The sequence below is a fragment of the Rhinolophus sinicus genome, chromosome 13 (assembly GCF_057876585.1).
Source record: "Rhinolophus sinicus isolate RSI-liver-muscle chromosome 13, RSI-T2T, whole genome shotgun sequence".
NCBI classification, from domain to species: domain Eukaryota; kingdom Metazoa; phylum Chordata; class Mammalia; order Chiroptera; family Rhinolophidae; genus Rhinolophus; species Rhinolophus sinicus.
The window spans coordinates 48,894,986-48,910,461 of NC_142513.1; the positions used below are offsets into that span (position 1 = coordinate 48,894,986).

The window sequence follows — 15,476 nt, forward strand, 5'->3', positions numbered from 1 at the left end:
AAAGCCTCAGAATTTAAAGGCACTCATGGAGAGATAATAAAACAGAAATAGAACCAAACACTTAAAGGAATTTAGTTTACCAAAAGGTAGCATTTTGAACAAGATTATAATTGTGGGGAAAAGATTATAATTGTGTTACCAAAATACACTGTAACATATTCTGTTGGCACAACTGACCAACCATTTGGAGAGAAAAAAAATGCATCTTTACCCATATTACCTGCAGTAAATGAATTCCAGGGAGTTAGAAGATGTAAAGGTAAACAAATGAAACCATAAGGATTTAGAATAAAATACGAGTAAGTTTATTTTTAATCTCTACTGACCACGACAGGCCTGTCATCCAGGGTCACACCATCCCCTCCCGTTCCTGCCACACAGGGAGCCAGAATGGGGAAGACCTTTTAAAACTAGAAACAAATCCTAGGATCGCAAAAGGATAAAATGAATAAATTGACAGCATAAAACTTTACACTTTCTATATGCCAATAAATAAACAAATCAATAAATAACATCAAAAGACAAATAATAAACAAATAAAAATATTTCAAGACATAAGAAAGGTTCCAAAGTGTACAAGCAAATTAATTAAGAAAAACCCAAATAAACCAATTGAAAATTGTGGAAAGGACATAAATTTACAAAAGCTGAAATTGCCAAAAATTTTTTGAAAAGATGTTCAACTTCACTCATAATAAAATTAACTGAATCCAAGGAATATTGAAATACTTTTCACTAATCAGATTGGAAAAAAATTAAGTTGACAATGCTCAGTGTTGAGAAAGCTCAGAAATCGGCCCTTTCATTACACTCTTGTCAAGTGTAACCATCAATCAGTGTCTGGATCTGGCGATAACTATCCACGTGTTAAATGTACTGAGCCTCAAACCCAGCAATTCCATTTCCAAGTTAGAATTTATACCAAGATATGATCAGAAAAGTATGCTCAGATAGAACAAGGATGCTAATTATAGATTTGTGTACAAAAATAAAAACTGGAAATAGTCTATATGTTCACTACTAAAAGAAAGACTAATCCAAGAACTTACAGTCCAGTGATGTGGAATGCAAAGCAGCAATTAAAAATGAGGTATGTCTTTATATGTTGTTCTGGAAAGATCTCTGAGATAAACCACTAAGTAAAGAAAACAAAGTGCAGAGCTCTGTGCATAGCATGGGTGCTAGAAAGGAATGTCTCTCTCCATTCCCCCTTTCCTCTCTCTTCTAAGTGCCTCCCTCCCTTCCTTTCCTGCTTTCTGGAAATTTCCCCACCTCCCCAGAATTCACTGGTGGCCCCCAGTAAGGAGAGAAAACAGGAGTGTGGTGGAGGCTGTTGACAGTCATTCATACTTTTCTAACGATGTATGCATCTCTTCCTTATGGCTACAATTTAAACTGGCAGAGTAGTCATTTGGGTGGTCAGTATATGACCTGCTTTTGTTTGCTTTTTTGTGTGTTTTTTTCATTATAAAATGCAAAACCAAAAAAAAAATTTTTTTTAAACGCAAAAATGTAGTAGGGATCACTTTGCAGATAGCAATAAGAAATGAAGCATTCTCTTTATATATCAAAACATTCTGCTTGTTTTAAATATAGATTAATAGAAAAGAAAAAAGAAAACATGTGCATTCTTTATCCATTCCATGAAGAATGGGTGGGCACTGAGGACGACCCTGCTCCAAATGGGGTGATGCTCTCATGGCCTTATTAATCAGCCTTCCTATGAAGAAGGTGTCCTGTCTGAGCTTGGGCACAGGACACCTCCCCCCACCACCACACACAGCGCATGCGCAGGCCGCCATCTTCCTTCGTGCAAACAAACCCAGTTCATTCCCCAGAAATGAATGAAATAAATGGCTGGAGAAAAGTATGCAATTTCTTTTGCTCTGAAAATCTAATCTTCACTCATGATGTACCCATCTTAGGGGTTAGAAGCAAATTAAAGATCCCCAGGGGCTCCAAGCCTTCTGCAGTTTTGAGCTCTGCGCAGTTACTGGATAAAAGAATGGAACAGGTGAGATCACCTTGTGTCTCCCTGTGATCTCATTAAAAAATAAGAAACACGGGAAGAGGCAAAGTGACTACTGTCAGCTAAATAATCGAAGTAGAGAATTCTGTCACCACTTAGATTTAAAAGGAAAGGTTTCCCTTGCTTTCAATACAATCTCCAGTGACTCTCCCCCTGAGCTAGCTCTCTGGACTGAGGCTGGGTGGACCAGCTGTAGGGAGGCAGCGGCCCCAAAGCGAGAAGCTGCAGTTACTGGCTCTGTGCAGCACTATTAGCCCGCTGCTGACCACTACTGGCCTTCATCTAGGAAAGCCACCAGCCACACCATCCCTCCCTTTCCTGCCACACGGAGTCAGAAGAGGTCCCAAGCCCTATCCCCTGGCCCTGACACATGGAGAAAAATCATGGAATACTTTCACATTAAATGGATCCACAAATTTCTAAAACTAATCCACTTCAGTACATGTGAACCGTCGAATCATTATTTTAAAAAACACACAGGTGCTTTAATTTAGCTTTAGCTATTACTTTGGACTGGCAATTCTAATAGAACTCTACTGTACTTTGCATTTCGCAGAATAAAACGGACTTACTCAACGGCCCAGTGTCTGGGGCAGCACAGAAAACTTGGGCGTCACCTGCAATCTACAGAAATCCCTGACTTGATGGGGTCGGGTCCTGCCCTTCACAGGGTAGGTTGGCAGAAATCACACAGGTAACAGCATAATTTACAAGACCAACTATATCTTTCTCCCTCTTTAAAACAAAACAAAAACATAGAAACAGCATAAAACTGTTTCTCTCTACCAACGGCCTTTAGTAAATAAAATCTGAATTATAGAAGAGCTAGCAGTTGGGTTTTTAATTTCAGTTTGATTTAGTTCTGTTTTCCTTTCACCAGTCAATTATCTGAATGGATTTAGCGAGTGTGGTTTATTATTATTAGTTTCAATCTAGGTTTGTACACAGGCAAAAGCTTACATTGGATTGTCACGTAGGCCTTCCTGGCAAGTGACATGCAGGCATGCAAACCAACTGGGCAGGCCTCCCTGGCAGACCTGAGCCACCCACCTCTATGCAGGGCTCACCAGGTAGCGGGGGATGGACAACATGATCTCTCGATGGTCCTGCAGACCGGGAGGATGCTCCCTGGATCTGAAAGCATTCAACAAAAACGTGCTGACATCCCATGGATCGGGTGCACTGACGCCCTCCGGTTGGATGCTGCGGTGGGATCAGCGCCCCCAGCTGTCCCCAAGCCAGCGCGCTTCCTGCAGGCTGGGGACCAGGTCCGTGCTATGCAAAGTCCTTGGAGACGGCCTCCACGAAGTTCGGCGCCGACATGAGGATGCCGATGGTGCAGATGATGGTGAAGACGGAGAAGGCCATGAGGCACAGGCGGTCCACCACGCAGGCGGCGAACTTCCACTCGCTGTGGACCGCCTCGCTCTCATCCTGGCAGCGGAAGCGGTTGGCGATGTAGCGGACGTCCTCCAGGATCTTGGCCAGGTCTGGGTCCCCGTCGGAGGACTGCCCGCCGTGCAGCAGATGCTCGTCATGAGTAGGGGAGCACGCCAGGCGGCCGCACACGACCCCTGAGTCAGGGGTGGGGGCACAGTGCATACCATCCAGGCCGCGGAAGCCGATATAGAGCAGGTTGCCGTTGGGGGCCGGGGGCCCGGCCACTGCGCTCATCTCCACGCTGGCCAGGCTGCAGCGACGCTGCTTGTGCTGACAGACCGGGCGCACCTTGTCCTCCCCCGGCCTCTTCATGCGCAGGAACCATGCGCACCAGTTCAGGAGGATGATTCTGGTCTGGGGAGACAACCGAGCATTAGGCGCGCAGGGAAGCAGCCAACATGATGCTACCACACCAGCCCCGCGTCATGCATCCTCAGGGTGACAGGCCCCATCGGCTTCCCAGGAGAGTTTACAAAGGCCAAGTGGTGCCAAGGAGCTGCACTCCTTGCGTCAAATGTGAGCTGAGACTAAACCAATGCAGAAAATCGCCCTGGGAGTGAGCTGGATTCTTCTCCATGGGGACACACTGCAGTCTCAGGGAAGAGAGCCACGTGGAGCGGGGAGAGGGCTGTCTTGGAAAGAGAGTGCTGAGTGTGTGAACAGGGCAAGTGGCTTTCTCTCTTTGCCCCTTCTCGCCTGTAACAGGGCCCATCACACCTAACTCCTTGTGAGATATTCCAGAGGTCACAGCAAACTCACAAAGCCAACCCCGGAGCTTTAAAATTCTCAAGGGTAACCCCGTGACATCTGTCAGATACGGTGTGAACTCTTGAAACCGTTCAGACTGTAACATCAGATGGCTGCATCCCGTGCAATGATGTTTTGTCATTGCAAAGAGGGTTTATGAAGTCAACCTGATAAAACGCAAGTGCAGAGAAAGTCAACATGTGGAACAGGAAATGAGGGTATGAAATATTTTCTAAAATGAGGGCATGGCTGTTTTCTAATAAAATTTCATTTGTTTAAGTACTTGCTGGCCTGGATTTGGCCACTGAGGTCATAGTTTGCTGACCTCTGATCTAAAGCATGTTGGAATCATGTGGTTCCACAGAAGGTGCTGGAGAAGAACCACTTTCCCATTGTTCCCCTCTAATGGAAAGAAGGAGCCATCTGAAGCCTTGATCAGGGAAAAACAAGCATTCTTACAAGCCTACTTAGACCAGGAGCCGAAAAGTGGGTCCTTCCCCTGAAATTATCTAAAGACTGATTTCATTTTCACCTTGGTTTATGATTGTAGGCAAATTCCATTGGCAAGAGAACAGTTACATTTCTGATTTGTAATTACGGGCAGTAGGTTGTACGACTACGTTCATGACTGCAGCACTTTCTCGGCCATCATTTTTATGACATCTTATCAAAGACGACTGCAGTAGACCACTAGGGACAGGCAATGAAAGGAAGAAGGAGGCGGAAGAGCGGTGTCACTGTGGCTTGGTCACAGCACTGTGGCTTGGTCACAGCAGACAACCCTTGGTCACAGCAGGTGGCATCTGAGCACCTCCAGAGCCGGGAGAGGCTGTGTGCTGACCCTCGAGGGTTTTCCACGTGAATCATCAGGCCAGTTTGGCCCTCTACAAGAGGCTCATGGGACACGCCATATCACGTGGGCCTCTTAGGGCTCTGTGAAGTCAGTATTATCTCCCTATTTTACAGATAAAGAAGCTGAGGTTCAGAGAGGCTAATACACTGGCCCAGGGTTTCATAGGGAGTAAGTCACCTAATGAGAGTAGACTTCAGCCTCATCTGTAAAGCCTCTACAGGGTTCTCTTCCAAACTCCTGTGACATTAGCCCAACCCCCACGCAGCAATCACCAGAAAGTCTGGACTAGAGCTTGACAGAGCACACTGGACAGTGAGTGTGTCCAAATCCAGAGGGAGCCATGCAGTTGGAGAGCTGAGCAGCAGCGCCAGGAGCTTCTCCTGCCAGGTGGGGGGTCTGCACACCCACTGGGGGACATCTGAAACTAACATGACCCACATGCCAAGTCGATTTGGACATCCATTGCCTGAATCATGAGCTTTCCAGGCTAAAGCATCTCTAAAGATGAAATGATCCTCTTGGCACTTATCAAACTGCTCGTGACCTCTTCTGCTAGGTTATAGTTTTGTTTCTGGCTGTGCAAATGTCACTTAATGCCACTGCACTTGGCAGTATGTTCTTCACAGCAACAGATCACAGTAAATGTCCCTTAGAGGTTTTTATGTTTCACATACCCATGGAAAGAAAGAAAAACGCAGTATGCTCTATCAAGTGAGAGCAAGAGACACGAGCTTCATATTTCATTTGCAGCCACTGGTTTTAACATGCTCTTGTGTTGAGAGGCAAATAATTATTGCTCTTAATTAAGATTTTTCTGGAGCAGTAAAGTGCTACCAGCTCATCAAAAATGGGTTGCGTCTTTATGTCTTAATTCCCTCATCTTTACATCAGTCTAAACATAATAAGAATATGTGTTTATATTTTTTCATTTGTATAAAGAAATACTGGAAGGAAAAAGTAGGAATTAATTCAAACAGTTATCAGTATTGGTGGTGGAAGCAAGATTTCCTTATGTATAATTTTACTTGTATTATGACTTTTGAAACATGTAAGTGCAACCTATTTCAAATGGATGGATGGATAGAGGGCTGATAGAAGACGGTAAAGGGGGTCAAATATATAGTGATGGAAGGAGAACTGACTCTGGGTGGTGAACACACAATGCGATATATAGATGATGTATTATAGAGTTGTACACTTGAAACCTATGTAATTTTACTAACCATTGTCACCGCAATAAATTTAATTAAAAACAAAAAAAGAAGGTGTGTCAGGGCTATGAGAAAGTCAGATGAGCGTGGAGGTCAATGTATGCAAATGTGTCCCAGCTTTAAAGGAGGGAACCTTCTCAAAACAAGCCCACGGACAGTGGTGACATGACCTCTATGTGAGGTATCACCATTTTGGGGTGCTTACTCTATTGCGGGCACAAAGAGCTATGAGAGAAAAGTGGTAAATATAAGAACTTGCCATGGAAAAGGATCCAAGGGGATGCAGCAACTTGGTAAAGCCATTTTTTCTTTTTTTTAGATTCCACATATAAGTGAAATCATATGGTATTTGTCTTTCTCAGTCTGACTTACTCCACTCAGCAGAGTACCCTCTAGGGCCATCCATGTTGTTGTAAATAGCAAGATTCCACTCTTTTTTATGGCCGAGTAATACTCCATTGTGTGTATGTACCACCTCTCTTTTATCCATTTGCCTAGGATGGGCACTTAGGTTGCCTCCATATCGTGGCTCTTGTAGGTAACGCTGGAAAGTCTTCCTGCAGTTTTAAGCTTTGCTAACTTGGACAACATACGTGCTACAAACTCGCAAAATTTTAAAAATCATCATAAAACTGGTCTTTCCTAAGTTAGTTTTTGTGTAACCGTAAATTACTGCACAATAAATGTTTTTAGAAGGCCCAAGAATTCTTGCATGCACCTTACATCTTGCAGCTGCATTGAGCATGTTGGTGAGTCCTAGACTCCTTTCTGAACTTGGACATGAGGTGATGGGTCTCCAAAGACAGGCTCCTTTTACATGAGAGGGATTCTTTAACTCCCAACTGTCCCTAGGCCACACTCTCTGGACCAGCGGACTGGAAGGTTTGCAGGGCCCAAGGAAGAAGCAGGAGGGGGCAGCTCTCTTACACCTCAGGATTTGTCACACCACGGTCCTGCTCTGCCCTCATGCAGTTTTCCTGAGTGTCAGTGAGGGTGGGCGTGCAGCTTGGGACACTAGACTGGGAAAGAGAAGAGCACGTGGGTGGGTGGACGTGAGCCGACATACTATCTGGATCAGCAGTCACTGGGGAGGTGTGGGATGACCTGGGTTAAGATGACAGGCTATGATGTGAAATTGTTTGTCATTTAGTTCCTTTGATCCCATCCCTTTCCCCACTGGTAACTAGTAATCTTTAACTTACAGGCTCTGGGTTAGGTTACGTTCCTACGTGTACTGAACATGTATATTTTTACATCACTCACTCTGTGTCTTCCTCTCTTCACTCCTGTTGTGAAGAGTTAACTGTGTGGCTGTGGGATCTTGTCTGTCGCTTTCAAGGCTGCACAGTTCTCCATAGTGTACATGCGAAAAGGAGTTTTAAAAACACCATGCTGGCAAAATACACAGAGAGGCCGGCGTGTGAGCCCTGCTCTGGGTGTCAGACCGTAGGCTGTGTGTGGGACCCTAAGAGCGTGCCACCTGGAACTGCCCTCTAGCAGACATGTGCCGTAGGTGACAAGCTATTTGTTTGGGATTGCTAGCCTTCGTGGCATTTTTCAGCTAAATAAGTCACCGGTAGCACCTCCTTTGGGGAGGGGCTGCGCCTCCCTGCGGTAGCGGGCGGGAGGAACGCACCCACTTGGGCATCTTGCCGCCGTCGGGGTCGTGGTGGTGGTACTGCAACACGATGACGGTGACGACCACAGAGAGGCCCACGATGATCATGGTGCTGGCGAAGTACTGGGCTGCAGAGAGAAGAGAGGCAGGGTGAGGCCCGGCCGCCATGGTGGAGACCGGCGACCCGGGACCAGCCTCCACGGCGCGGACCTCACAGGGGGGCGGGGGGGACCCAGAATCGGCCTCCACGAAGCGGACATCACAGGGGGGTGGGGAGGACCGACCCTGCTCTTTGACTGCCAGAGCCCAGGGACCAGGCCTGCCAGCAGCAGGGGTGCCCTCAGGCCTGCAGTCCAGCCCCAAAGGTGGAGGCCAGCCCAGAGCACAAACACCCGCCTTTCCATCACTGACTACACTTTCGCGAGTTCTGTTCCCCTTTGCCTTCAAAGAGAGTTAACAGCGTCTCACAGGACGGTGATGAGGTTGTTGGCACGAGAAAGCACGGAGACCATCATCAGAACTAAAACACCCGGGCAGTGAGCCCCAGGTGTGCCCCTGCTGGGCCCTGCTGGGCTCCTGCTGGGCCCCATTGTGATGACTGCAGGACGTGCTGGGGGTGTCACAAAGGCAAACCTGGGCCTCACCTGGCCATCTTATCATGTATGGAGGCTTAGGGTACTAGTGTGCAAAATGAATGTGGCCCCATTTACTGAGAGACACTGTCTGGCCTGAGGAAGAGGTGAGCTGCAGTGACTTTTCAGGCTGAGAACATTAGCTTCAGCTTTGATGAGCAAGGATGTGGGTTAGCCCACGGCCCAGGTGAGAAGCAGCATGGTGCACGTGAAAGAGTGCCTCTCCTGCCCACTGACTGCAGTCTGTGAGTCTGGACAGCGACTCAGCCTCTCGGGCCTCAGGTCATTGATGAGTACGGTAAAGATAGCCATGCCTTCTCTGCAAGGTTGCTGCAGGAATTAGCAATGATATGGGCCAAGGGTCTAGGATGAAGACTGGCATAGGGAGGCATTCCTTAGTTGGCAACTCTGATTATTAAATCTGTGTGGTCACCTGCTCAAGGGGGCTAAGCTCGGAGCAGAAAGCATCCTGGTGCAGAGGTCAAGGGCATGGCCCTCACACCTAGTTCAGAGCCCTCCTGCTCTCCAGGCAGGAAGGAATTCACTGTCCTCCCACAGAGACCGAGAGGTACCTGCAAGGAGCTGCTGGAGGTGGAGTTGAGACTTGAAGTTAGCATCCGGGACCTCCCAGAACGGCAGAAGGGGACGGTGCATAAACCACACCGTGGCTGTCATGGGCTGAATTGCGTCCCCCTAAAATGTATGTGTTGAAGCTCTAACTCCCAGGACTTCAGAATGTGACTATATTCGGAGACAGGTCTTTAAAGAGATGATTAAGTTCAAAGGAGGTCCTTAGAGTGGGACCTAGTGACTGGTGTCCTTATAAAGAGGGGAGATTAGGACACACACAGAGACACCAGGGAGGCACGCAGAGAGGGAAGACCATGTGAGGACACAGTGAGAGGGTGGTCATCTGCAGACCAAGGGGAAGGCCCTCAGAAGAGCCCAATCCTGCTGACACCGTGATCTTGGACTTCCAGCCTCCAGAACTGTGAGCAAACACACTTCTGTTGTGTTCGTCACCCAGTCTGTGGGATTTCACTGTGCTCGCCCGAGCTGACCAAGGCAACAACCTACCGAGGATCCAGGGTCAAAGGGTCACACAGCTGAAATGGCCACAACAGAGATCAGAGGCCAAAAGCACTGTGTCCTCTAGACATGGGCCATGCGTCAAATAAGCACTCCCTGCCGGTTCAGCGGTCAAGGTAGAGCCTGCCAACTGCTCCGTTTGGGGTGGTTTCTGTTGCAAATCTCTATTGAAAGCATCGTGTCGGAAAAGAATGGGATCAGACATCAAGCTGAGAGATGGGTCCTCGCTCTCTGAATGGCACTGAGAGAAATAGGACACCCACGAAGGTTTTTCATAATGACAGTCTCTTTGGCCAAAATATTACGTATACAGAGAGCTCCAGGCATCAGGGCATTGCCTTCTCAGTCTGTGAAGCCTGTGGGTATCCATGTAAGGCTCCCCCATTCCCACCCACCCCCAGTTAACCACACAGGGTGGCCCTAAGGTGTGATCACTGGTGGCACTCCTCTTTCTGACCTCCACTGCCACGTAGGAGTGATGACACTCTCATATGAAACCTAACAGCCACTGCAGAATGTTTGCTCCCTGTCCTCACAGCTGGCTTGGAGGACTGGCTCCCTAACAGTGGAGGGACAGAAGCCAGGCTGCAGTGGCGAGGGCACCGGACCCTAACCACTGTGCCCCTGAGCACCCCTTTGCTCGTTACTGCTTCTTCCCATCCAGGAAGATGCACAGACCCATGCGATGTCGCCTCCTGTTCCTGTCGTCCCTCCCTGGCCAGAAGGTCATGCCTTCCCTCTGTTCTGGCCAAAACATATATGTCCTGCTCACATTTCCTCCGGTGCTTTATCAAGTTATCTCAGGAGACGGGGGCTAAGCATGTAAGTGTGTGCCATTCCATTTGACAAAGGATTTGGCAAACCAATGACTCAAGCTAAAATGATGCATCTCTAATGGTGACATCTCGGGCTCTATAACAAGCATGTGGGGGAGAATTAGGGAGGAAGGGGGTGTTTTATAGCCAAACCCCAAAGCTGGACTCGCCCTTCCCCTTGCGTGTGCCCAGGTGAGCCAGCACGTCACCTCCTCATGGCAGATCCAGGGAGCAGTGCAGCTCTCCGTGGCCAGAGGACAACTGTGCTCCATGCCTGTGCTAGGAAATCCTGGGCACCCTCTATGCCCATGTCTTTCCGTGGAGCCCCTTGCTCGCTTACCTATCAAGGGCACTGAGTCAGAAGTCGCAGGCATGATCTCAGCCACCAGAAGCATGAAGACGGTGAGAGAGAGCAGAACCGTTATCCCTGGAACATAAACACAGGGCACCTGAGACACAACAGGAGGTAAGGGAGGGCTGAGTTCCATCCGACAGGGGTCCTAACCTGAGAGTCAAAGAACTAGGGATGGGTTGGGGGAAGGGTGGGTGGTGTCCAAGACATTCCTGGACCCGACTGCATGGTGTTTTGTATTTATGGGCCTGGGCATTTTGGGGGGACAGGCACGTCATTTACCAGCGTCCCAGAGGAGACTCTGGTGGACACAAATTTAGGAGTCAGAATATTAGGGGAACAACACAAAATGAATCATTGAACTTAGGACAAGCATCTCTCCTTTTCTTTATTAGTATTGAGAGGCAGTCTCATGTAACAGGAAAAAGAAAACGTGCAGTCTCCAGTTGGTCTTTGCTACGTACTGGCTGTGTGACCTTGGAGAGATCACTTAACGCCCGAGCCTCGTAGTCAGAAGATGGACTTGAGAATGGTTTCTACGTGTATGAAAGACGATCTTTCGTAACTCTCTGAGATGTCGACAAACTCATCGTGCCCTTTTAAATCCAAGTTTTCTTCTTTTCCTACTGGATGAGCTTAAGGCCTTACACTGTCTAGGGCAGTATACAAATGCAAACTCAGAATGGAACAAACTAACCGAATTATTTTCTGGGGACAATGAATGCTGGCTGGTTGCCAGCAAAGAGTGTCATGGAGTGGCAGGAGGGGAGAAAGCACAGGACCCTCAGGGCAGAGCTGGTCCCTTCCTGGGTGTTCCTATTGCCCACCGCCACCCCCAGCAGGATCAGAGGACCCTGTGGTACCTCAGTGCATGGCTATCGAGCACAGAGCCTGCATCAGGAGCCGGTGAGTCAGGGAGACACTAGGAGCTCAGTGTGTGATGTGCCACATAGGCCCCGTAACATGTCCGCACCCAGCACCCGGACGTGCCCCTGCATGGTCCACAGTGACCCCTCCAGAGGTGACCTCCAGGCAGGGCCATCCAGTCCCGTGTCCGTCTCCCACTTACCGAGGGAGATTTTCTCCCCGGAGTCTGCAGGGAGCAGGAAGACCAGCAGGGCCAGAGCGGAGATGAGCACACAGGGGATGAGCAGGTTGAGACCGTAGTAGAGGGTCCTGCGGCGAATGGTCACCGTGAAGGTGACGTCTGGGTATGGCTCTCGGCAGCACTCGTAGAACTTCTCGCTCCGCTTGCCCGGGATTCCTCCATGGGGAGGGGAGATAAGGAACGATGTTCGAGTGAAATGACCCTGTTGGTTTATTTTAATGACTATAACACACAAACATAGCCACGGAGTGTGTTCAGTGCTAAACATATGGGTAATCTGCTTGAACAGACACTTTCTGGTTTCTCACACAGTTGTTGGGGAGTATCTACTGATATTTGAACCAATGAGTGGATTGTTGTGTGTTTTTTTGCGGGATTGGAATTGCATGTACAGTACAACGCACGTTTGTGCCCCACCAAGTTCTTATGTTCAACTCCTAACCACCAATGTGAGGGTGTAAGGAGCTGAGGCCATTGGGAGGGGATTGGGTCAGGAGGGTAGCGCCCTCGCGAATGGGATTAGTGCCCTTATAGGGACCCCAGAGAGCTCCCTTGTCCCTTCTGCCGTGTGAGGACACAGCAAGAAGATAGCCGTCTAGGAACCAGGAAGTGAGCCATCACCAGACTCTGGATCTACCAGCACCTTGATCTTGGCCTTCCGGCCCCCAGGACTGTGAGAGATAAATGCCTGCTGTGTATATAAGCTGCCCAGTCTGTGGTGTTCTGTTCCAGTAGCCCGAGCGGGCTGAGTCACCATGAGTATAAATAATACAGTGTGAACTTTACACCATTATAAATGTAGTTACCGTTTTTCTTAAAATCATCAAACACAGGCTCCCATGACCTGCGGCTTCCTGCCCAATGTGATTTTAGGAATGCAGCGGCTGGCATGATGGATGGACGCCCACACTAGCGATGGCTTGTTTAAGTGTTTCCTCGCGGGAAGAACTGAATTTTCTAATTGCTTTTGTTTCTCATCCGATAGCTCTCAGTGAGTTATGGAACATGCTGCAGGGTTCAACACATGCTCTCCCTGAGGAGCTCAGTGGAAAACCCCAGGCTTTTAAAGTGATCACAGGAGTAACGCAGCTTCCTTCAGGCTGGGAGCCTCACTCTTTGCTGGGCTTACCCACGAGGTCCCACTCTCCATTCGGGATGTAGCCACTGATATCTGCATCCTGCATCTGGAGGTCCAAGGACCAGCCCCCGTAGGACCAGGACCCAAACTTCAGTTTGCACTGCTGTACGTCGAAGGGGAACCAGCGCACATCAATGTAGCAGGAGCTCTTGAATATGCCTGGAACAGAAACCGGCAGGAGACCGAGCTGGGAGCTGCCCCAGACGCTCTGCACACTCGGCAGCCTCGCACCACCGGCGGGAATGCAAGTCAGTGCAGCCACTATGGAAACCGTATGGAGACTCCTCAAACAATTAAAAATAGGACAACCATGTGACCCAGCCGCCCCACTTCGAGGCACATGTCCAAAGGAAACAAAACCACTGTCTCAGAGAGATTGCAGCATGCCATGTTCATTGCAGCAGCATTGACAATCGCCAAGATGTGGAAGCAACCTAAGTGTCTGTCGATGGATATATGGGTACACACACACACACACACACACACACACACACACACATTTGTGTGTATATGCATAACATACCACATTTATATTATCCAGCCTTTAAAAAGATGGAAATCATGTCATTTACAACAACACAGATGAACCTGGAGGACATTGTGCTCAGACAGAGAAAGACAAATACTGCACAGTGTCACTTCTATGTAGAATTTGAAAATAAAAAGCTGAACTCATAGAAACAGAGTTGAATGGTGGTTGTCAGGGGTTGGAGGACAGGGGGATAAGTTGGTCAAAAGGTACAAACTTTCAGGTATAAAATGGATACGTTTTGAGGATCTAATGTACAGCATGGAGACTACAGTTAATAGTATCATATACTTGAAATCTGTAAGACAGTAGATCTTAAGCATTTTCACCAAAATAAAATGAAGATAGCTGTGAAGTGATGGATGTGTTAACTTCATGGAGAAATCAGTGTTTACATATATAAAGTCATCACGTTGTATACTTTAAATATATTACAATTTCACTTGTCAACTATACCTCAATAAAGCTGGGAAAATATTAAAAATAAAAATAAATGAACACAGTAACCCCTTGATCTCTCTCCTCATACGCTGTTCAGAATACCCAATGCCTACCCTTCATGGAGTGAAGAGCTTGCCAGCCTGACAAGGGTCGGCGAGTTAAACAATACATTATTTATGATGTCTTGCATGAAAGACATTTTCCTTTGTGCACACATCCTCTGGTCCTCTCGTGCTCCTTTCAAGAGGAGGCGATGTGGTATGATCTTACTTATAAGTGGAATCTAAAGAACAAAATGAATGAACAAACAAAACAGAAACAAACTCATACAGAGAACAAACTGATGGTTGCCAGATGAGAGGGGGCTTAGGGGTTGGGTGAAAAACGTGGAGGGATTAAGAAGTACAAATTGGCTGTTGGGGCCGGCCCAGTGGCTCAGGCGGTTGGAGCTCCGTGCTCCTAACTCCAAAGGCTGCCGGTTCGATTCCCACATGGGCCAGTGGGCTCTCAACCACAAGGTTGCCAGGTAGACTCCTTGACTCCCGCAAGGGATGGTGGGCTTTGCCCCCTGCAACTAACAATGGCAACTGGACCTGGAGCTGAACTGCACCCTCCACAACTACGATTGAAAGGACAACTTGACTTGGAAAAAAATCCTGGAAGTACACACTGTTCCCAAATAAAGTCCTGTTCCCTTCCCCACGCCCCCCCCAAAAGGAAAATAAAGTGCTTTCTTAAAAAAAAAATTAAAAATTGGCTGTTAAAAAATATTCATGGAGGTGTAAAGTACAGCATAGGGAATATGTTCAGTAATATTTTAATAATTATTTATCATGCCAGGTGAGTACTAGACTTATTGGGGGATCACTGCATAAATTATATAAATGTCTAACCACTATGCTGTACACTTGAAACTAATATAAAATAATATTGAATGTCAACTGTAATTGAAAAAAAGAAAAAAGAAAAAGAAGAGGCAATATGGGCACCAGGGCCTCTCGACTGGGTATGACTTTGAGAACTTTAGTCCATCCTTTCCTTTTAGACTACAGCTAGACCTGCCCAGAACAAACTGGGTCTTCTTTGAAAAAAAAAAAAATCTCCAGAAAAGAGCTCAACGGAAGCTACACTGTCTTGAAATTCAAGACAACACCAACATGCCCTACTGAAGACGGTTCTAAGAAATTTCTGTGCAAATAATTGGTAGTTCTGTAAATTTGCTCTTACCATGCATGCACATTGCCAAACTCTAAATATAAGAGAAAAGGATGTGGAAAAAAAAAACCCTACAGACGTTGATAAAAATGATGCAGTACTTAGAAACAGAATTTAAAGTGTGTGAGAGTGTGAGTGTGTGTGTGTGTGTGTGTGTGTGTGGTAGTGAGTGGGGTGGGTATTTTCCTTAGGTTAAAACTTGAGAAAATACTTGGTTCTCTAGAAATATACTATGTGGAGGACACTTTTAACTAGTCTG

The 15,476-nt window shown here is 47.4% G+C and overlaps 1 protein-coding gene across 1 annotated transcript in view; it reads right to left on the reverse strand.

Annotated features, from left to right (window-relative positions):
* Nucleotides 1-282: 282 nt before the first annotated feature.
* Nucleotides 283-15,476, reverse strand: part of LOC109459063 (neuronal acetylcholine receptor subunit alpha-7) — a 71,176-nt gene continuing 55,982 nt past the window's right edge. Inside the window, exons 6-10 of the mRNA XM_019753236.3 lie at nt 13,024-13,191; nt 11,856-12,050; nt 10,775-10,861; nt 7,917-8,026; nt 283-3,823 (exon numbers count right to left, since the gene is read on the reverse strand). Of these exons, the coding sequence (XP_019608795.1) occupies nt 3,305-3,823; nt 7,917-8,026; nt 10,775-10,861; nt 11,856-12,050; nt 13,024-13,191 (1,079 nt within the window). The 3' untranslated portion in view covers nt 283-3,304. The remainder of the gene's footprint in view (nt 3,824-7,916; nt 8,027-10,774; nt 10,862-11,855; nt 12,051-13,023; nt 13,192-15,476) is intronic.